At 52.1% G+C, this 23,357-nt stretch overlaps 3 protein-coding genes across 5 annotated transcripts; 2 read left to right on the forward strand and 1 right to left on the reverse strand.

Moving 5' to 3' along the window:
- Nucleotides 1-957: 957 nt before the first annotated feature.
- LOC122390567 (zinc metalloproteinase nas-4-like) lies at nt 958-3,014 on the forward strand. Its single transcript, XM_043383649.1, has 2 exons — nt 958-1,006; nt 1,349-3,014. Exons 1-2 carry the CDS (start codon nt 975-977, stop codon nt 2,619-2,621), a joined length of 1,305 nt encoding a protein of 434 aa, XP_043239584.1. The 5' UTR covers nt 958-974; the 3' UTR covers nt 2,622-3,014.
- Nucleotides 3,015-3,273: 259 nt separating this feature from the next.
- LOC122390565 (glucose dehydrogenase [FAD, quinone]-like) lies at nt 3,274-9,493 on the forward strand. Its single transcript, XM_043383648.1, has 9 exons — nt 3,274-4,486; nt 4,750-4,955; nt 5,295-5,484; nt 6,145-6,276; nt 6,613-6,908; nt 7,038-7,194; nt 7,379-7,548; nt 7,775-8,175; nt 8,322-9,493. Exons 1-9 carry the CDS (start codon nt 4,339-4,341, stop codon nt 9,211-9,213), a joined length of 2,592 nt encoding a protein of 863 aa, XP_043239583.1. The 5' UTR covers nt 3,274-4,338; the 3' UTR covers nt 9,214-9,493.
- A 424-nt stretch (nt 9,494-9,917) lies between these two features.
- On the reverse strand, nt 9,918-23,321 carry LOC122390539 (TRAF-type zinc finger domain-containing protein 1-like). Of its 3 annotated transcripts, none has more exons than XM_043383589.1 (9): nt 23,191-23,318; nt 19,235-19,427; nt 18,158-18,371; nt 17,554-17,715; nt 16,742-16,869; nt 15,191-15,394; nt 11,510-11,954; nt 11,243-11,331; nt 9,918-10,900 (listed from the first exon to the last, which is right to left on the reverse strand). In XM_043383589.1, exons 1-9 carry the CDS (start codon nt 23,223-23,225, stop codon nt 10,832-10,834), a joined length of 1,539 nt encoding a protein of 512 aa, XP_043239524.1. In that variant the 5' UTR covers nt 23,226-23,318; the 3' UTR covers nt 9,918-10,831. The 3 variants fall into 3 exon arrangements, with proteins under 3 accessions (XP_043239524.1, XP_043239526.1, XP_043239525.1); XM_043383591.1 differs by lacking the exon at nt 23,191-23,318 and adding an exon at nt 22,568-22,669; XM_043383590.1 differs by lacking the exon at nt 17,554-17,715 and having other exon boundaries at nt 23,191-23,321.
- Between the last annotated feature and the right edge of the window lie 36 nt (nt 23,322-23,357).

Genomic DNA, 23,357 nt, shown 5'->3' on the forward strand with positions numbered 1-23,357 from the left:
ACGTCCAGCAGTAAACGGACCGGTCCCTCGGATACTGCCCGACGAATGTCCAGCAGTAAACGGACCGGTCCCTCAGGGACATAACCTGACAAACGTCCAGTAGTAAACGGGACGGTCCCTCACGGACACTGCCCGACAAATGTCCAGCTGTATACGGACCGGTCCCTCTGCCCGACAAACGTCCAGCAGTAAACGGACCGGTCCCCCAGGGACACTGCCCGACAATTTCCAGCAGTAAGCGGACCGGTCCCTCAGGGACACTGCCCGACAAATGTCCAGCAGTGAACGGACCTGTCCCTCAGGGACACTGCCCGACAAGCGTCCAGCAGTAAACGGACCGGTCCCTCAGGGACGCTGCCCGACAATTGCCAGCAGTAAACGGACCTGTCCCTCAGGGACACTGTCCGACAAACGTCCAGCAGTAAACGGACCGGTCCCTCAGGGACACTGCCCGACGAATGTCCAGCAGTATACGGACCGGTCCCTCTGCCCGACAAACGTCCAGCAGTAAACGGACCGGGCCCTCAGGGACACTGCCCGGCAAATTTCCAGCAGTAAACGGACCTTCCTCTCAGGAACATTGCCCGACAAATGTCCAGCAGTAAACGGGCCGGTCCCTGATGGACACTACCCGACAAATGTCCAGCAGTAAACGGACCGGTCTCTCGTTTACACAAACGACACCGGGAGTCCCAGAGAGTGCTCTTTCTTATGAAGAGAGAAGAATGGAGTGAGATCGAATTTCGACCATTAGCTAAATTGGGCCAGGAAAACAGTTCTTTTATTCTTTCAACACACCACCCCGCAGGTATCAAACAAGTGTACTTTCACCTGCACCCGACTGAGTTATTGCTCAGGGGGAAAATGTACAATCTATTGCGCGTGACTAGAGGCGCATCCAAGTTTTTATGGTTTTTATCCTAATTCGTTTTTATCGTTTTTATCGCTTTTATTGCGTTTGTATAAAACTGAATATGGATGTCCATAACAGCGTAGTCCGTAACGGGTTCGTAAAACTTTTTCATAAAATCAGTTAGGGAACCACATCAAAAGTTCATACAAAAGGTCATAACACAATCTCAATTTCTACCATAATTGTTGTTTTGTTTCTATGTCACGTGTTGGCATTATCACATCACTTCATAATGTCGCAATGCCGACTCCACGCAACTGTATCGTTTTGTAAAGCTTTGGCCGTAGAACTCAGCACATGAATAATTCAGTTTTCATATCTTCATCATCATTCCACAAACGAGTTAGTCGCGTGCCTCGTTCGCAATCTATTGTCCAGATATAAAAACATGATAGCTAGAATGATAATAATAAGTTGTATCTGCGTCTATCGAAGCGAAGCCCGCAACGTCAGTTTGTTCAGTGACGAAGACAGGCAAGACTGCGAGGATGCACGCCGGGAGTTCTTGACGCCGACGGACAGAGTTATGCTGAACCGAAAGATCGACTCTGTCCGAGCGACTTTGTTTGAGGCAGACATGGTGCTGACAGTGTCGCAGCAGGCCCGCTGGTCCAAGACCGGGTATCGCAGCAACAATACGTGGCCGCTCATCGAGGAGAAGTGGCCGGCGAACACAATAGGCTACCAGTTCGGCGACCCGTCGCCCGACAAACAGATGGTGCTCGACGCCATGGAGGCGTGGTCCACGAAAACGTGCATCAAGTTCGCCGAGGGCATCGGGAACGTGCTGAACATCGTCCAAGGCGAGGGGTGCTACACGCACGTGGGGTACCACTCCACTCGCCTGGTGATGTCTGTGTCAGAGGTGTGCGACAGGGGCACCGTGGTGCACCTGCTCGGCCACGTGATCGGCCTGGTGCACCAGCACTCGCGGCCCGACCGCGAGCAGTTCGTGTCCGTGCAGTACCACAACACGGCCCTGGAGGACGTGTTCTACTTCAACTACCGCGGCTACGACGACTGCCCCTACGACTACGGCTCCGTCATGCAGTTCGACGCGTACGGGCTCAGCTACAACGGCGAGAGCGTGTTCCTGGGCAAGACACAGAACGGCACGGACGAGGACGGCCTGGTGCTGTCGTCCATCCTCGGCACCGACTGGAGCACGCCCTCCGACAGCGACGCGGCGCTCGTCAACCGCGAGTACGGCTGTCCGCTGAAGGCGTGCAGCGAGTCGCAGCCGAAGCCGGCCGAGTGCAACCAGCACGTGGTGGCCGGCGACCCGCACTTCAACCGCGTCGTCACCTTCCAGAGCATGATGACGCAGCGCGAGGCGGCCATCTCCTGCGTCTGGAAGACGGAGGTGCCCGACTCGCTGGCCTGTACGCGCGCGGCCATCGCCGTCACCCTGTCCAGGAAGCCCGACACGGAGCTGCGCCGCGTCTGGTTCGTCAGCGGCTGCCGGCTCTTCCACGTGGAGATCTTCGACCCGGACTCGAGCATCAGCTACTTCTACTGCGCGGCGCAGTTCGCGCGCAAGCCGACCAAGGTGTTTGTGTCGCAGGCGCGCCGGATCTACGGGATGGTGCGCCTGTACCCGGCAGATTGGCACGGCTTCCAGGAGGCTGCACTCGGCACCGGCAGCGTGCGCTTCTTTAACATCCGGGACTTTGTGTGCGAGGGGGAGACAGGAGCAAAGTGCATGTAACCAAGTGTTGAGTCCAAGTGTCCGGAGTGTGAGGAGTGCGAGTAGATATGAAAACGTGTGACAGTGCATGGCTGAGCTTTTGGAAGACGAGCTTGCCTTCGATGCTAATGATAGCTCATGCCCAGGTACACAAAAACATGTGAGGCGAAGAAGCACACCCGCAGAACACGTGCCGTATCATGCTATGTAGATTGCAGGCTATCACGCTGTTATGCGAATTTATCTCGCTAGTGTTATGACAATATGTAGTTATGTAATGTCGTTTCTTGTGCATTGACAATGGATCACCAGGGGATTGTGTCCCGACTACGTTCTTGGAAGAAGTGTGAGCTCGAAGTTCAAGAGTTTGCCAAGTGATTGTGTTACCGACAATATATGTAGAAATTATGCTAATCACAAGCTGCTTTGCAAAGCCTACGTAAAGCAACCTATAATTTTCTGAACATGAAAGCTAAGTAATGTCGCATATTGTTTCAAGTTTACTATTGTTATGCCCATAACGGCAATAGACTGTTTCGATTTGATCGATCATCGAAGATTCGAAGAGTTGATCGATAAACGTTTCTCTGCACAGCGCAGACGGCCGGCGTCGGCGTTTCCCTTTCATTCCCAGTCGTATACGGTGACCGAGCGCCGATCGAGCCCGCCCGTCAGTGCGTAACCACTGGCCGTCAATAAAAACCCGCCGGACCGTATACCGCAGTGGAGTGGTTTTACAGTGGGTCATGTATGGTGAAACGGAGCGGCCGCGCCGGCCGCCCAGCTGGTCACTACACTGAGCCAGTGGCGACCGTGAGCGCGGCATGAGATCCAGCGCCGCCTGTTCATGCTGATTTCATTGGTGGAAGAAGCAACGGATACGGTTTTTATCCATTCAGAGGAGGACGCTCAAATTCACATTTCACAATAGAAAAGAACATGTTAAACGAGCACGTTACGATTAACATGCCAGTTGACATTGGTTATGGCACTGCAGTCGGCAGTGCTTGATTGAAGCCTTTCGGAACGCATCGAATCGCCTGTCTTCTTCGTTTCCACTTTCCTCCACCACCCATGACCACTTACTTATGCGAGTGCCGGTCGCTATCGCCTCCATCGGACGTCCCTTCCCTTCTTCACGCCCTATAGCCTCCCGTGTCGTCCCGTCGCGACTGCGTTCCAGTGTGATTGGCCAACTCCGGCTGTCGGCTCACCGACTGGTCGGCAGGTCAGCCCCGCAGGTCAGTTGCTGCCTGTCGGCCGGGTGAAGTGAAGGGCCAACGAGCTTAGTGAAACGTCTGGAGTGTGGGATAAGAGACTGTCGGATAGACTTTCAGAGACTGTTGGTGTCGTTCAGCGACGTTCAGAGATTTTTAGACGTGGACAAGAGTGGATTGAGAGCGTCAGCGCTGGCCATGACGGAGATAACGTAGCACCGAGACAGTGAAGAGACAGAAGAGAGTGTCGAAACGGTTTGAGGCAGTGACGATATGTGTGTGGACTGTGAATAGTGGATAGTGACTAGACAGTGGCTAACTTGCGTCAAGACCGGGCCAAATCAGTGTCGTGACAGTGATTGCTTTTTACAAATAACTACGGCACCAAGAGACGCGGTAATGTCTGGGCATCGTGCATTGCTGCACACGACAGTCGGTGTAGCTCCTGCAGTGCTGAAGCCCGTCTTACAAAAACGCCGTTAGCGGGTCCCAGATCACTTCAGTCTTCAGCTGAAGTAGGTATGGGAAGCTATTTCGTCAAAATCATCATCAGAATAGCGAAATGGATTGTAAAGAAGTTACTGGTGATCGCTTTGTTTGTGCCGGTCGAGAATCCAAACCACATCATCTACGACAAGCAACTGTTAGAGGAGTACGACTTTATCGTAGGTAAGGACGGCCTTCGATTGGAAGAAACTTTGGTGTAAAAAGTGAGATGGTGAGCAGTGAGCACCAAACATAATTGCACGAGTCGCAGCCTGTGCGCTGCTATTCTAACTATGATACCTTTAATGACGAACTGAGTTACATTTTACAACGGGTGTACTGTCACATATCGTTTAATACCTGCCATCAGCTACATCGAGCTGTGACCTGTCACCTGTGACCTGCGACCTGACCCCCGCGACCTGACCCTCGCGCCCTGTCCCCAGTGGGCAGCGGCGCCGGCGGCTCGCCGCTGGCCTCCCGCCTTTCGGAGGATCACCACCACTCTGTCCTGCTGCTGGAAGCCGGGGGCGCCGGCTCCGGATTCGCTGACTGGCCCCTCTTCACGACACTCATCTATAACGTTAGGAAGTACGACTGGACCTTCCACAACGTCCGAGACGAGGGCTACTGCATCGGATACAAGAAACAGGTGAATAACGTAGGAGCCCCGAGAAGCTGCAACTTTTGATAATGATTTTTCATATCTTATCTAAAAAAACGTTAACAATTAAGCATATTCTAACGGGCAAACACACGTAAAGCTATTTGGTGGCTCCAACGATAACATCATACCGCAAATATGTCCTTACATAACCAGCACACTGATTTGAAAACGGTTGCACGCTTATCATTATCTCATTTTTGTTGATTAGCTTTATGTGTGTAAACGCACAATTTGTATTTAATTCGTTTTTGTAATGACTTGAACATTATCCTGTAATCGTTCTTCAAAACACTACATAAGCCACGTTCATCCCTCTCTCACTAGCAATGCACGCTGAACCGCGGTAAGATGCTGGGCGGCAGCACGGGCATCAACGGCATGATGTACGTTCGAGGCAACAAGAACGACTACGACCAGTGGGAGCGGCTGGGAAACCCCGGCTGGGGCTTCCGGGACGTCCTGCCCTACTTCATACGCTCCGAGGACAACCAGGACCCGTACCTCCGCCAGAGCCGTGAGAGAAAGCAGGGACGGACCCAGAAATTTCTTCGGCATATTTTTTTCAGCTATGGACTTTAGCACCCAAAGCCGCTTCCCTGGGCCCAGTCTTACCAAATGCCGTGAATGCGCATTCACGGCATTTGGTAACATTCAAAACTATTCCACATTCACTTATTCATTCGTTCAGGTAACATTCATAATCATTTACGCTATCAAAATCATTGGACAAGATTAGCAAGATGCAAATAAAAAGGATATATTTGATATATGTGCCGTAAACTCCGGCCAGTGCTGCCAAATCCTATTTACGGCATTGGTAAGATTAGGCCCTGGATCCGCCCCCCCCCCCCCCCCGGGAGAAGGCCGGAAAACGGCTGAAAGTGGCGAAAAGATTTCAAGTTTGTCGCGACTCGTTTCACTATTACCAATTCTCTACGCGAGATATAAATTAGCCGTCACAACACAGTAATGCTAAACAGTGGTGATGACAAACGGCTAAAGCAAGCCGTCAGCTGTATCATGTAGTTTTGGGAATTTTTCCTTAATGAAATGAGCACACAAATTTATAATAATTTTTTCATAGCATTATATCACTGACTAGCCTTGCTATACGTTTGTCTCGTATTTTGACGCTGTTCGGACGGTTAGACCGGCCCATTTCTGCTTCCCCCAGCCTACCATGGCGTGGGCGGGTACCTGCCCGTCTCCTCCGCCCGCTACCTGTCCGGCCTGGCCGGAATTTGGATACAGGCCGCCCGACACCTGGGCTTCGAGATCGGCGACATCAACGGCGACCGTCAGATCAGTGAGTGGCGTGCAGGAGCTGCTCTGCAGTGGCAGGTGTAGACATCGACTGTGCACGCGTTAGATGTAATCGGGGTTGTGAGGGTACTATTTTAGGGGATCTACCAGTCTAGTTCCGACACAATGTCTCGTGAAATCAGAGATGTTTAACGTATTGATCGTCTACCACTTTGTTTAATCATTCAGATTAAATATGTTTTTCACCTCAGTCACTTTTGAACGAGGAGATGGCTTTTTATATCAGGCATCTCGATATTAATGTCGCCTTTACAAATAAATAATAAACGGTCGTACAGCCCATCTGGCATCCCTCTGACCTCATCTGCACTCTCCGCAGGGTTTATGAACAGCCAGTCGACCACCAAGCTCGGCGAGCGGTGGTCGGCGGCGCGCGCCTTCCTGCGGGCGGCCTCGCGCCGACCCAACCTCAACATCCTGATCCACAGCCACGTGACACGCGTCATCATCGACCCGGTCAGCCGGCGGGCGCGCGGTGTCGTCTTCTACAAGAACCGACGGCGTCACGTGGTCTGGGCGCGCAAAGAGGTCATCCTCAGCGCCGGCGCGTTCGCGTCGCCGCAGCTGCTCAAACTGTCCGGCGTCGGGCCCTGCGCGGAACTGCGGAAACACGGGGTAGGTGGCGGCGACCATGGAGCTGGGTGAATGCAAGGTGATTGTTCGTAGTTGTGAATGGAAATCCTATTGAGCTGCTCCTTTTGTTTTCTATGGAGCTGCTAGACAATGTTGACGAACTGCCTGCAGATCCCTTGCATTCACGACCTGCCCGGAGTCGGTGAGAACATGCAGAGCCACTTCGGCATCGGAGGAATCGACTTCCTAACTAAGAAAAAGCCCGGCCTGACGCTGGCACATTTCATCAACCTGAAATCGCTGCACAATTATGTGAAGCACAGAACTGGTAAGTGCAGAGGATGTTGTAATCGTACGCGCGTAGATATTGAATCAGGTCAAATAACACATGACAAGTCTGAACCTCGGGTATCTATTTACCTCCATGAGCATGACCAAAGCGACACAAGTGCATGTTTCGTCACCCGTTTGAAACACCTCTAAGCCTCGGCCACCCGCTGCCGCTTCTGCAGGTCCTCTGGCGTCGTACCTGCTGCTGGAAGGCACCGGGTTCGCGCACTCGGGCGTGGACAACACGTCCGTCAGCTCAGACTGGCCGGACCTGCAGTTTCTGTTCTACCCGCTCCACCTGGCCACCGACGGCGGCCTCCTCTTCAGGATCATCCTCGGCATGTCGGAAAAGGTGCTGGAGACAGTTCGGTGTAGCCTGCAGAGCCCGCGTGAAATCGAATGCGCCATTAAACTATTTCAGGGCTTAGACAGTTTTGAGATGCTTTGCAAAACATTACTTGCCAATAGCTACGTTGCTATCGAGTTTTTTCTTTCAAATGACATTTTTACAGAGAAGCGGGATGTGTGAAGGTGAACTTCAGAGGCGTCAGTAAACCTTATTTACGTTATCCCTTCAGCTATGGATAAAGCGGTTCAAGCCAGCCAAGTTCAAGCCGGGTTACCGGATTGTTCCGGTGATGCTGCACCCGCGGAGCCGCGGCCGGGTGGTGCTGCGCTCGCGGAACCCCTGGCAGCACCCGGACATCTTCCTGAACCTGTTCGACGACCCGCGCGACCTGGCCGTGCTGCGCGAGGGCGGTCGGCTGGCCGAGCGGCTCGGTCTATCCGCTCCGTTCCGCCGAGTGGGCGGCCGCCTGCAGCCGGCCCCCAACCCCTACTGCCACCTGCACCCGCGCGGCGGGCCCGACTGGTGGGACTGCTCCATCCGCGTGTTCGCGGAGACCATCTGGCACGAGACGAGCACGTGCGCCATGGGGCCGGCCTCCGACCCGGCCGCCGTGGTGGACAACCAGCTGAGGTGAGGGCACCGATCCGCTGGGGAAGCCCGGACTCCCTATCGGTTAACTGTTATACTGCAGATGTCCAGTTTGTTATTATCTACCAGGCCGAGTGAGCATATTCCCTGGTGAGCTGTGCTCGCAACCTTGCCCTGTCTGTCCACAGGGTGTACGGGATCTCTGGCCTGCGCGTGGTGGATGCCTCCGTGATGCCGCGCATCACCTCCGGCAACACCATGGCGCCGACCATCATGATCGGGGAGAAGGCGGCCGACCTGATCCGCGCCCACTGGCACGCGGTCAGCCTTGGCCGGGACCCGGAGCACTTTGTGGAGAGTTACGCGCTCCATCCGCACCGGCACGGCCTCTACACACCGCAGGGCGCGCACCTAGACACGGAGGAGGTCCTCGCAGACGACTGGTGGGAGCGGAAAGGCAGCTTCGAGACAGTGCAGCAGGAGGCCGCTGTATCAGAAACGTCATGGGATGTATATGGTCCATCAGAAATGTCCCAGGATAAGAACATACCCTCAGCAGTTACTTTAGAACAGGAAGGTGCCTTCACAGCAGCGACTCTGGAGCAGGAGGGTGCTCTGTCAGATTTGTCTCAGGAAAATGCCTTCTCAGCAGCACACCCGAAGCAGGAGGAAGCTCCCTCAGGAGCAGCCTTAGGACAGGAGGTCGATCCATCAACGACCTTCACCAATCAGGAGGCTGTTCTTCTGGCGGCGTCTCAGGATCAAGAGGACGCTCTTCCAGCGGTACCTCAAGAGCAGGGTGGCACTCATCTAAGTGCGGAGATGGTGTCTGGAGAGGAACGCCAACAGCAGCTACAGCCACAGCAGCAGCTACAGAAGCTAGACTGGCTGCACGGTCAGCCATACGATCATCTTTCAGAGAACCCACCGGACGAGGACCAGGATGAGCAGAAGCTGAGGCAGATTGAGCGACTGCTGCAGCTGGACGTGAGAGAGGAAGATGTACGACAAACCGAGTTTGGGCGACTGGGTGCGGTCATAGACCGGCTTCACCAGCGACTGGAGGCACTGCAAGGGTAGGGCTGTGTTGGTCCACCAGAGATTAGACGCGCGGCAGACAAACGATAAGGGTGATCAGACCAGAACGAGCAGCCGAAATGCATATTGTAAAACGGTGCCCGAAAATTGTGACTTTATTCGCATCCGAAAGTGTCCATCCAGTGGCAACCAATCGCGCTGCGGCCCGGGTGCACCCGCATTTGTGGTATAGTATAGTGGAATCGATATATCTATTATCTAAATGATCATGACTTATGAATGAATAATACATATAACTGCGGCGCCCAGATACGCCAATTATTACGTAAATTGTCTCATTTAGGTACCTTGTTAGCCAAAAATATCTCTTTATATTATCCGCAAATGTTCTAAAAGACTTCTGACATTTCTAATCACTTTATTTATTGACAAACAAGTCGAACTTTCAAGTATTCATTCACCTACCAAGCCGTAACATTCATCCACCAAGCCGCAACTGCACTGTCGTATATCACTCAGTGGCGCTCATTCTACCCCCTAATATACCTAGGTGAGATAAGCATTATGCAATCACGTATTATGTTCATCTAAGTACGAACATTTATGTCCACTCATGTCTTCATTAGCACTGCTTGAAGCTGTCATATTCCTAGAACATGTCGGCACTTCATGGTCATCAATATCTTAGACAAATATCGTAACAATCGGGTTGTCAATACTCCTGTTGTAAGGGGCAGATTCATCAGAGTCAGACTGAACATTTGATATCCACGATATAAATGTGAGATACAAAATAACAAAAGGCAGTTTACATTAGACAATATCGTATAACCGCAGACGCATAAATAGCCGCCCGTGGTTATAACCAAGGCTCTAAAGTTATAACTTAACCATATACTGCCGACTGCGAGCAAACCAAATTGCAGATAATTATCTCGATTGTGATTTGGATCAGCACACCAAACACAAAAGGCGATGATAGCCTTACCGCCAGCTTCACAATCACACAGTATGTGCCAAAGTCCCTTAGGTGAAACACTTTTTTACCCTTCATATGTTAAAGGTTACTATTTAGCTGAAAAACAAAGTTAATTAGGATATAGCGTATGAAATACAGAACATCATTTAGAAAAAGGGTGAGAGTAAAAGAGATAAAAACAATCTAAAGTAAAAGTAGGCAACGAAAGAGGGATATGCAAAGTATGTGACACCAATACTTGAAAAAACGATTGTTACGTTCTCTAGCAATACGAACAAGTCGTAGTGCGTTACACGGCTGCCGTCGATATTCGTACGACCATGCATAAATATTGCATAAGCCGGCTCACCATATCTCTGGTCGCCAAGTGCCTAAGGAGCGCAATAAAACTGTCAGCCTCGGCAGCACAAGCACGGCGCTATAACAAAGTATACAGAAACGGTCAGCCGAGACTTCTTTGGTCACAAGCCCTTCAGCATTGAAGCAAGTTCCGACAAATCAAAATCAGTTCTAGTCCATGGCTCTAGGCCACTTATTGGCACGTCGGGCCTCTTCAGCAGCGGCCGAATTAATAACAGGCCGATGGTTTCGAGCCCTCGGCACACGGTTACCGCTCGCAGGTCACTAAGGTCCGTGACGAAACGTGACGTTACTCCAAACAACGACAGGCACACCCAATCCTCAGTAGTCACAGGTGATCACAGGCTCGCCAGGAGGCTCCGGCGCCCGGTGCTTCTTAGACGAACGTTTCTGAAACAAAACGCACCGTTTAAAATCAAAGCTGCCATAAGATATGTACCTACTTATGAGTTGTAACATTTATAACTTCGCTGGTAAGAATCACAGCAATTATCGACTTTGTAGTGGGGTCCTATTTCAAGTGTGCATTTTGCGAAAACAAACTTCAAGCTTCCGGTATTAGCCAAAATTATGATAAATTATGCTGCTGTATTATGCCCGACTTTCTGCCAGGCTCAGACTATTACGGATGTGCTTTGGGAGTTGTGCTGTTGTTCAAAATACATAGACTGTGTCAGAAGAAAGCTGCTGGATTAATCGCGTAATTTGGCCACTCGGTTCGTGCGGACGTACCTTGAGCTTTTTCTCCTCCTTTCTTTGTTTCTTTTCTTCCTTGCTGCGTTTCTTCTTTTTATCGCCGTCGGCCACCTCGGCAGGATGTTCTGTGAAATGATTAAAGCTTAATTAGGTACTATAAATATACCGATCATGTGGTAAACAGAACATTAAGATAAACTGCAGCTAAGACAGTTTTTTGTAGCTTAGAATGCGTAAGCGTCCCCTCGATGATAAAACTGGATAAAACTACTATGCCCAGCGACATCCGGCGACGGCCTGCACCTGGCACGGGATGGATGAACTCGTCCTCCCCGAGGAAGTTGACCTTCTTCTTGTGTTTGGTGGTGCGCTGCGGCACGGCGGGCGGCGCCGTAAGCTCCGGGTCGGTCAGCACGCTCCAGCGGCGCGGCGGACTGTGCCGGTCCATCGAGTAGAGGTCGTCGCTGGACCGGGAGCCGCGGCGGCCGCCGGCCATAGCCGGCCGCGCCAGGGCTCCGTCCAGCTCCCCGCTGAGACGATGCCGCCAGCCGGACTCCGGCTCCTGCCGGCGGGAGCCGAGCTCCGGCTGCCGCCAGCGGCTCCTGCCGGCCGGCTCCGGCTCCGGCTCCTGGCGCGGCTCCCGGTCGGCCTGCGAGGCGCTCCAGGACTTGGTCAGGCCGCCGGGCCGGGGGGCGGGAGCGCGCCGCGCCGGCAGGTCTAGCCGCTGGGGGTTCTTCTCACAGCGCAGCTGATGGACCGAGAGGGCGGAGTCAACATCAACGTCATGCCATTTTCCTATGTTGTTTTCATTTTGAAGTGTGTTATATTTAGCTCAAAGTGAAAGCATTAATTACTTATTTCAATTTTGGTTGTTATAACCGCTGAAATGCAGATATGTGACGCAAATAAGCAATCAAAATTGAAGTACAACATTCGATATATCACTCAGCTTGCGATTGGCCCTACTAAAATGCTCCGTAATGAACGTTCCAACTAGCGTGTGAAGCGAAAAACTGTCGAGCCACGTAAGCCCTGCTATTGGCGAACGAAATTGGTCTGCAGCTCTAACATTTTGTGTGATAAAACAGCGAACCTCACACAACAGCAGTTCGGGTTTCAAAAGAAAACATTCACGGAGACTAGTGTTTGTCTTTTGATCAGACGGTTCCTGGTTGCCAGCGAATCAGTTGTATTTCCAGGAACCGGAGTAGGCACGTAGCTATGTCCGTTTTATCCCGGTAGTTTCTGTTCTGTGGGGTCGTTTCTATGGTAACCCGTTTAGTCAGATGAGGCCCATCTACTGTAAAACTACCTATCCAGCTGAGAAAACCGCCATCAGGTGAATGACGTTTTCACACCGCCGTACCCCACCTGTGTTGACTGCAGGCTGAGATAATTCAAACAGCTGATTCAGCCCAGACTGGTAAACATCAATCACTCCACGACACGCTATGATTCACTTCACGAATTCCTAAACCTGACGTGAGTGTTCACATGCATATATCGTTCGGCTTCCCGTCTCCACGGGTGTGGTCCGGGATCAGCCCGTGCAGCGCCGAGACGCTAATTTTACCCCGCGCGGCCCGGGACCGTGTTTGGACCCTTTGACGTCATCCGCCTTGGCTGACGTCTCGGCACCGGTTCCGCTATCATTAAAGCGCCGCGATACGGCCCCGGGCACGCCCACACACGACCATGTTTCTCGCTTGATCGGTATATATCGCGAAAAAGTTGCGATAGAGATTTACATCTTTGGTAATTAAGAAAATGGAAAAGTACTAGGGTTACCCGCGTGCTCCGCAACGCGAAGAAGGGTTATTTTTGACCCGTGGGTATTGGGTTGGTCTTAGACGATTTGGCTGGTATCCATTTCGTTCAATTGCTTTTTGACGGCCAAGCATTTTGTAATAAAAAAGATACATCGCATCCAGGTGCCCGTGTCATATCATGCGTTCTACTTTAGAATGATTCAAAAACTGGCGTGAAGTCTTTTGAGGGCCATCGATGAATTTCGCTAAAAATGACAATGTAATAGTTTGGAACATTTCCATTTTTTAGAATGCTGTTGCTCATCATGCAAAAATGAAGATTGAACCTTGGACAGAATTGAATGCTCTTTCCAGCTGCACCGTTTTCAACTGCCAAACGTATCAGGTTATGCAGCAAAACCCGTGTGAATAATAAAGTGGCACATCATCGACAAACGCCATTTTCTCCAGCGATTTGTACATACCACCTTGGCGTCGATCTATTAGCTATTCACAATTTTCCCATGAGAGGCGGTACATTTCTCTTGCCAACAGGCGTTGTTCCAACTCGCTCCGTTTAAAGGTAGTGTGCCACCTTTGAAAGATTTCCCATTTTATTTTTCCTAGGATAAGAAGCTTCTATTTTTACCTAATATCGCAAAAAAAATCAAAAATGGGCCTGGAATAGTGCCCTTTTCGCCTAAAAGTTTATCGGTTTTTAGATATGTATAACAACTGTAGTGGGCTCACCTGCAAACAGGCGTCGGCAACAATCGCGAATGCGGCGCACATGTGACAATAAGCAAAGGTCATTATAGTGTTACGACCATACGACGTACGGGAATGAGTTATCAGCTGTCTAATCGTAGACAACACAATGTCGAGCCTTAAACTGTAAGCCTGTATTGGTATTGTTTCTTTTATTTGGCTGTCGAACATTATTTATGGTTTGAAATATGATTTTATGTAAAATAATTGATATGAAAAAGCCGTCTCATAAGTTATGACCCCATTTCACCACACGCAAGTGGCAGAAATGACAATGATCAGCTGACGCATTTTTCTTGGCCGAAGTCAGAGCGCGCAGCCCGACGCACCACCACCGCACCACAAAGTATGAGCAGAAGCCGCGCCCAAAGCCAGGGCCCCGGTAACGTGAGGTAGCCGAGTCGGGGCAGCGTGCGCTGACCCAAGCCGGGGCCGCAGCTTTGGGCGCGGTCTACCGCATCCCCGCGGGCAGCCCCGGGCTATCACATGACACCGGGAGGACGCGCGGCTCCGGCTTGGGTCAGCGCACGCTGCCCTGACTCGGCTACCTCACGTTACCGGGGCCCTGGCTTTGGGCGCAGTCTACCGCACCACCTAACAGGCGTGTTCGAAACCGCAGGAGCTGATGATGAACGGGTTTATCGAAACTTGATTGGATGAGCATATCGGTAATAGCGATTTCAGTGTGTGCATTTATTGTTCATAGTGGTGTGAAATGTGGTTGGGGTACGACCGACAACCCGTCGGGGCGAATTTCGCACTGGGGTACTCAAAATTTGAAGAATTTAAGACGTTTCCATGAGTTTTGAAGGTATGGCTAAGTTCTAAAAATCCGGTTCTCCTTATCTGGGCCATTAACTCCATACGGTCCAGGAAAGCTGGCACACTACCTTTAACGGTCGCCTAAAAATAAAATCAACTCCAAAATTCGTCAAAAACCGCAATTTTTCAACAAAAGTACCCTTACGGGTGCACGTGGCGCGTGCCATCCCCTGCACCGCACACCATTCGATAGCCCGTTCAATTATCTACACGATGCTGTTTTCCCCGTGCCGGTCGGACCCCTGGTCACCAAGATATTGCACCGGGACCGGACCCGTGTCGGCCAAAATTAGCCGTTTTCGCCCGATTTCGCACGCCGATTTATACATGTAAAGTCTATGACGCGAATTTGCACTTTTTGGGCACGCGCCACACACTCACTATCAACCCGATCGAGCCCAGACCCTTCAAAGGCACGTCGAGCATCCTTGATCTATAAATTGTGCAAATTTCAGCGCGCTAGGTGCAACGGTCTGGCCTGTAGTCCACGCAAAGCACGACCAAGTCGGGACCTCGGTAACGGACAGACGCACCCTTTGTAACAGACGCAAGCCTTTCCTGATTGTAACCGTTCAGTTATCCAGCGCTCCACCTGACACACAGCCCGCAGTATCTGACTCTGACCCTCCCGTGACCTCTGGCTGACCTGGTGCCGCAGCAGGTCGGCGTCCAGGAAGGGCTGCTCGCAGAACTCGCAGGGCAGGGTGATGGCGTCCTCCGGGGGGTCGTCGGCCACCGGGCGGGCCACCCAGCGCGGCGGGGAGGAATCATGACCCACCGAGCCGGCCGAGCCCTGAGAGCGACCGCGGGACGACTCCTGTCGCCGGCGCTGCTCCCAGCTGCAGGAGCTCTGTGGGAGGTCAGAGGTCAGAGGTCAGAGGTCAGGGATCTGTGAAGGCCACAGGTCAGAGGTCAGAGCTCTGTGCAGGTCACAGGTCAGAGGTCACAGTTGCAGGAGCTCTGTGGGAGGTCACAGGTCAGAGGTCAGAGGTCAGAGCTCTGTGGAGGTCACAGGTCAGAGGTCAGAGGTCAGGGATCTTGGGAAGTCATAGATCAGCGGTCAGAGGTCAGAGTTCTATGGGATGACGCAAGTCAGAGAACAGAGCTCTGTAGAGGTCACAGGTCAGAGGTCAGAGCTGCAGAAGCCATGCGGGAGGTCACAGGTAGAAAAGTTCTGTCAGGTCATGACAGGCTACGGATGGGTGAGCTTTACCAGGTCGCCCGGTCATATGCACAGATTACACGCCTACGATCGTGTCATGAGTTCGCAGGTATACGTGTTATAAGTACGGGACTGTCATGTTTCAGTCCACCGCGCAAATGTCCATGTCAGCAAACCATGTAAAGGGTCACATTTATCTGCATTATGGTGCCCTTTAATCACGTACAATTATGCTACAGTTGGGACGCACTGAAGCAATGCATATGGGACACCATGCATAGACTGATGTCACGCTTTGTTACGATTTAAATGACACGCAACAAATTATCAATTAGACCAGATACCCGTGACATGCAGCGTAATCGTGTAGTGCAGCACACAGACGTCACTTTTCAAATTTTGTTGTTATGGCTCTAATGGTTAATCTTAGGGTACCAAAGCTACCCTTACCATGGGGCTCATGTTAAAATGGCCAAATAATTTGCAGAGCTCGGACCCTACTAATAAGCCAGGGCCCTGCCAGGCCTATAAAAACGACACCCATGCTGCGCCAGTGAAGTCACTGGTAGCTGGTCACGTGGTCGGTGATCGGTTTTAGTGCGGGTGATGGGCTGCTGTGTGTTCCAAAACTGAGCGATATACGACCGGTTCCCAGTCCAGCCACTGTCAGAGGGACCACCAGCTCGGATCCAGCCGCACACACCGGCCGTTTGGCCGCGGATCAAGGCCGTGACTCCTGTCCTCAGTCGGCCGACATCTTGGCACAACCCACGCCGTCTCTAATCCGAACGGCCCTGGGGTCTTTTTAGCACTAATTATCGATGGAAAACAGCAGATCACATCATTTAGCTCGTAGAGCCAATGTCCAGGTCCACCACATTAGCTAACATCAGAATCGTGAGCAAGTGGCGATTTCAGTTCAGTTGTACTTAGTGTTCAAGTGACGTTACCAACGCCAGTTGACCTGCCCCGGTCCAACTCACGGTGTAATAATTCAGCTGTGGTCCAGTGAGGTCACTGGTTTTACTGGCTCACCTGGTGCCTCCTCAGCTCGTCTGCCGGGAACCGGAGGTGGCAGTGCTCACACTCAACCGTGTTACTCTCCGTGGCCGTCTTCTTGGAGAGCTCTATAGCCATCAGCATGGCCTGCTCAAAACAGTCGTCTGAAACGCATGGCAGGCACAAATCAGACAAAGGTTCACCATACATAAACGGCCTACAACAGTTACTTTAGCATACTCATTGAAATTTGAGGGAAATAAGAAAGAAAACGTAATTATATCGGCTGTCCATGCCGGCAGATCCAGAAGGAACCGACCGGTAAGCCATTTAATGCGGTTTGGCCCAAAAGATAGCGTCGTTAGGTATAAGTAAAACGGCAAGATATGTGACGATATGTTTTAGGGACAGAACAATGCTGAACGATCAGTCCTGTCGCATGAACGTCCATCAACTGAACCAGGGGTGCCGGGTACACCAACAAGAGGAATATCGAACGATGGGCTGGGTAATTATCAGTATGTTGTCCAAACGTGCGCAGGCTGGCATGTGAGTCCCAGGTCACAATATAGAGCGTGCACTGGAAACAACTGGGCAAAGGTGGGACACTCCGGAACACTGCACTGGTGGGACTTGCGCGGTGTCTCAGAGCCGCCATTGTCCCAAAAATGTGCTGGAGTTCGACAGTTCCGGTTCCTATTCCGAGACGAGCTGCTACAACAAAACGCGCACGGAACGTCATGTCCCCGGGCACTGTGGGTGACACGGACACGGGCACGGACACGGACACGGACACGGGCACGGACATGGACACGGACACGGGCACGGACATGCCACTCGGCGCCCACCCTCGAACCGGCGCAGGTCCTTGCGCCGGCGCCACTGTTCCATGGTGTCCTCCACAATTTCGTCCACAGGTTTGCGCACATAGGAGGCGATTTTATCGTCGAGTGCGCCGCCGTCGTCCAGCGCGTCATCGAGGGGAGCGGCGGGGCGCCGACCTCCGCGCGCTGCCGCACGGCGCGTGCCGTGTCATTAATGGGCCACAGCAGAGCCGTGCACCTGTCCCAGCCACTTCCCGCACTCGTAAAGTAAAGTCATCTCTCAGAGCAGTCTGCAAAACTGAGGCGCAGCCAAGTGCAACATATAATTCGAACGGTCGGAAGCCAAAGCAGCAGTCTTTTTAAATACATTCGTACCTTCCCGGGTGGGGGGTTGGGTTGTAGTCCAACCGTAATCTCAGTTATATTTAATAGGCGAGCGATTACAGGAATAAATGTCCTGCCTTAGCATTCAACACACTTTGCAATAGCGATAGACGAAAGGAAGAAACAGCTCGTAAGCAATCTGCGTCACTCGCGAAGTTTTATAACACTGTCGTCCCTGTCTGGTTACATTACATGCAGCTGTCAACCAACATCAGAGAGGATTGAGGAAGGCTAATGTATTTACCTTTGGGCGTGTGTCCAGGGTCCGTCTCGGGTCGGGTCAGCCTGTGGCCCGACTCCACGTGCAGCGGCCAGTGCCGGTACATGACGCGCACCTGACACGTGGGGCACAGCTCTGTGCGCGAGCCGCAGTAGCTCTCGTGCTCCTCCAGAGACGAGTGTGGCATGCTCAGCTCGCAGTAGGGGCAGGTAACGGCGCGGCCCGAACACCGCTCCTCCTGACGGCGCACAGAGCAGCAATTTCTATGTTTTATCGGCCTTTCAGACATCCTTTGAAACGTAAAGAGATTAAAATGGCATTTTATTTGAAGCTTGAATAATTTAACGACCGGTAATAAGGGATTAGAGCAAACACTTCGAATACGAACTCGAGCCTCCATCTACTATACCTACACATCTTTCAACAAGTTCTGAATGCTTTGTAACGTGTTTACTCAGGAGCGAGACAGAGCAACCATTTCCACGTATAGTTGAGCAAACAAAGCGCCCGGTGCAGCGTGCCGCAATCATAGAGCGGCGCCTCAGCTGTGGCCCTTTTCCCGGACCTGGGTCACAAGTCGTAGCTCTGTAACAGCTACGTGTCCCATACACCGTGCCAGACTCTGTGGCGTCGGAACTGGGACGGACATCTGCGCCTCAGAGGCAGACAAAGACCGAGCCCATGCTGTGGGGGCGGGAAGGGACGAGAGCATGTGACTGACCCGAGGTGATGATAGAGGGAGTCGGTCCGTATAGGTGCTGTAGAAACCGATGTTTGGTGAGGTTCCAAAGGCAACTGTCAATGTTCCCGTTTCTGTCCGCTTATGTTATAGACATGTAATGCGAATGGCTCATCTCCACCTATCACTAGCGCAGACATACGACCGATTTCCGGGAATCGTCCATGAGAAAGCATATGGAAATCTTCATAGACAATTTCACTGATCATAGGTATGCCTTTTGTTTTAAATCCAAAGCTGCATGTTGCAAAGTTCCCGATGATCCGTCTATACCCGTTGAATGTCCCTCGCCCTGTGTGTGTCCCCCTGTCCCTCACCTGGTGTGTCCTCAGTCCCTCACCCTGTGTCCCTCAGTCCCTCACCTGGTGGGTTTCCATCTGTCCGACGGGCACGTGCAGTCCGCAGAGGCGGCACGGCACGGGCCGGTGCTCGGCGGCACGGTGTTCCTCCAGCCGGTCCCGCGGCACAGCCTCACCGCACTCGGCACACACGCTGAGGTGGCGCCGGCAGTGGATCACGTGCACGGTGTGGTTAGCGGCTGATATCGCCCGCTGGCTGAGGGATAGACGGGACACGGTTAGAGGTGCTGAGGGGCAAACCGGTCAGCCCGGCGGCCAGCGCTGCAGTGACGCACCTGTCGGGCCGCTCCGGGGGGCCGACTGGTGCAGCCGCTGGCAGGGTGTGCTGGAACCGTCGGCTGGCCCCTTCTACGACATCGTCCGACGATACAGCCCGATCAGGAGCCAGGAGGCGATGATGTGCAGGTGTGCGAGTCAAATCGTCCAAGAGTTTTAACTTTTGTAGTATCGGCTTATGCCTCACTGCAATTTATTGCCAGCTAGAGCGTCAATAAAAAGTTGACTTAGCTTGACTAACTATTTAAACAGTTAAAATATGTTATTTCTGAAATGATTTCTCACCTCATCAACAAGGTAGGTACCATTTTTAGAAACCGATCTTTTTGCCAGAGCAATTATAGTTGTCAGTTCTGCGGGGCATTTGTGTGTCTCATTGTTCTTTGTTGGCCGGTAAATGACCTGTCGATAAACATTGGCGACCCGTACGGCACGCCGCCGGGTTCGCAGAATCTGACAGCCGCACGAGACAGAGACCCTCACATGACGTCACCGACAGCCGACGGCGCTGCCCGATGGCGTCACAGACGGTTAAATGGGGCCGCCTCGGCGTCTCGGTCGGCCCAGGTCGAGGCCGGAGGGGTGTCTCCGACCTGGTCCGTATAGACCAGATGGCGGCACGGGCCGAGGACTAGCGCCGCCCTGGACACGAGCCAAAGTGCTCCTAAAATCCGGAACAAACGGACCTTCTGCGCAGCTGGAGGGGTTAATTTATCATCCGTCCGATGTATGCGTCTGTTGAGCAGGCCCGCCTACACATAGACTCGTCTTTTGAAGAAGGATTATTTGTAACATCAGCACATCGGTGCACTGGAATGTAAAACATTTCTACCTTCCGGCTTCATTCTTACATCGGCTTATCCCAAAGAATAACGGCTATGCGTTCCAAAGAACATGATTTATTTTGTTTCGGAGAGAACAGAAGATGATGATGAAGAATGAAGCTGTATTTGAATAAATGGAGCTATAATGGCCCGGATGGAATTAATTGCGCGCTGCTCCACTAACCCAGTGATATACATTCCGACACGTGAGTTGACACGGCTCGCTGACCCGGAACGCGCCCATCCAGCCGTCGGCAGGTCGGGGCGGGACGGCCTTGACAGGACAGCCTTGGAGGGGTGCGCGGGCGGACGGGCTGGCCCACTCGGCTGTCCCCCAGAGTCCCCCTCTCACAGCGGGCACGGAGCCAGTGTCGCCAGCTGACCGAACACGGGTGCTCCTAATTACACCGCCACAAGGCTACAGGTAAGAAACGTGCTGGCATTAATGGCGCCGGCCATCCATTTAAATGGCCTGATTTTTAGAGAGGTGCATAACATTCTCTTCTTTCTTATTCAAATAGATGCTTGTATGATTCTGTATAAGTCATCCTTTCGTCGTCTTGTCAACATTTGCAGTTTTACTCGAGAGTGGTTTGTTGTTGCTTTATTTCTTTTTTAGCAAAGACGTTTTTACGCTACTCTTGCCACAAAACATCAATGTATACAGTCTTTAGCATTTCTTCTAAGAAAGGAAAAACAATAAATTCGGCAAATCTCAAAACATGACCTCCTCAGTTTATCGCCACAAACAGCGCTGGGTCAGGGCCAGTGACGTCACCATGTCAGGGCCAGTGTCGCCATCAGGTCAGGGCCAGTGACGTCACGGCGACACCGCGTCCACAGGCGTCACACGCCGGTATACATCGCGCCCCCTGCAGTGACGTCAGATACTGGCAGCGACGGCGCCGAATGTGACGCACCGGGTGACGAATGTGACGCACCGGGTAGTTCCGCTGACTAGGTCGGACGCACGTTGGTCCCATGATCAGGGTCAGGGCTTTCAGACTCAGGGTATATTTGAGAGGCCTCCGACTTGACCCAAAGAGTTTGTGAGTCCCCACGGCAGCCATTTTGTGTTGCATGCGAGCCGGTAAATGTGTGTACTGTGTAGACTTGGGCTGTGACAGTTAGTTATATTAAACAAATTATCTATTTATGCTTTATTGTCTCTCATTTGGGATCAAACGTAAGCTTTGGCTCAACGTTTAGAGACACCACTTATTTATAAGTATCCACCATTTATATCTGTCAATGATAGCATTTATATCAATAGTACCTATGCTGGGCGAAACGCGTGCTTCATTGGACATATTATCGACTTATTCGTCAAACAGGCCAAACTTTATTCATCTACGTATGTACTGTGGAGGAACAGTAATGGGGCCCGGTAATCTGCATAGGCAGACCGAACAGCTGTTACTGAGCGGCGGGTCGGCCGGTCCGGGGACTCGGCGACAGACAGGCGCGGCGGTCGGCGCCCGGTTGGCTCGGCCGCCCGCCTGTCAGGGAGAGGGAACAGCCACCCCCGCCCCTCCCCCGCCCCGGCGCCGTACCCCGCCCCGGCCCCCGTCTGGGTGTTGCATCATCTGACACCGTTGCTACCGCGGCGACCATCGATAATTTACCAAACTGTTACTAGCCGCGACTGTTACCAATAATATACAGCACAGTTACCGCAGCGCTTTGTGCTAATATTGAACAAACTGACCTGTCCTTCATCAAACGCTAGGTGATGAAAATATGCACCACTATTTCAGCCTTAATTGCTAACCAATAACCATTCTAGTAATGTGAGAAAAATGAGAATAAACGATATCAACTGAATAACATTTTTATCCGATTCAATGCTTCAAAACTGGCTAGAAATGCTAGCATTTTTTCAGGGCTTGTTACATGTTCCTCCAAATAACCAAATTAACATCATGGGTGCTCTAGTCTGAACTACCTGATAGCGTGATAATTACAGTAATTTGTGTTAAACAGCGCCTCAGTGGACGGGCGGGACGGTGTCGCTGGCTGGCACACCTCCAGGGTTTAGTGGATGGCCCGGTTCTGGTAAAGTCCAATGACTACCGAGCTTCCTCGAATGCGTACGTATAAGCCAAGAGAAGACATTTAGTAGGGCTCCAGTTACATCTAATATGACTCAATATAACCACAAAGACATTCGCTTGGCACCCATACCCCGCAACAGTCACCCTTGTCCGTATAGCGATAAGCCCCTGTCAGTACTCACAGCCAGTCCCCGTCCAATGTCCGTTACACCAGCCAGCCCTATCCGTTTACCCGCACTGCCGCCGCCCGGCCCGGCGGCTGCCCTGGTCGCTCCTCGGTGGGCTGTGTGAGCCACCTGCACAGTTCCGGCACCCGGCGCGGCTATCTTCAGACTTGGCACGCGCATAGAGCCACCGGCGGCCCATCAGCCGGCAAATGAGAGCGGTCCGACTGACGCACGCACACGCACACACACAGACACACATGCACTTCCGGGTCTGGTGTTACGGAACAGGTGCGCTCCTGGTTGTTTGGGATCCGTCCAGATAACGCATATGAATGTTTCGAATAACAAGCGCGTATAATAAAGAACATTTAAAACTGCACGCCATTTACTGGATGAAAGACGCAATAAACGTTGACAAAACCATAGGATTTATCATTTAGGTATTATTCATCTATTAATTTCATTCGCGACGTTGTTTTTGTTCTGGCTACATCATGTGGCATTGTTGCTAATACACGGTAATCTGAAGTCCTAAAGTCAGGAAACATGCTAACGGTAAATATCGGCGTAATTCAGAGCAAACTGACAAGTACATATTAGCTGCATCCACTGCCGTTCTACTGCCCACAGTCACTCACCAGTTGCCGCAGACGATGGTCTCTGTATCGCCCATGGTGGTGCGCGGGTGACCCTCTGTCAACTCTCTGTCCCCTCAGGTGAGTCCCGGTCCCGAGCCCGCTCACCCCTGCCCGGCCACTCGGCGTCTGACAGGGCGCCGCCCGCACCGCGCCCGGCCGCTCCGGCC

The sequence above is a fragment of the Amphibalanus amphitrite genome, unplaced genomic scaffold (assembly GCF_019059575.1).
Source record: "Amphibalanus amphitrite isolate SeventyFive unplaced genomic scaffold, NRLGWU_Aamphi_draft 000400F_arrow, whole genome shotgun sequence".
Classification (NCBI taxonomy): Eukaryota; Metazoa; Arthropoda; class Thecostraca; order Balanomorpha; family Balanidae; genus Amphibalanus; species Amphibalanus amphitrite.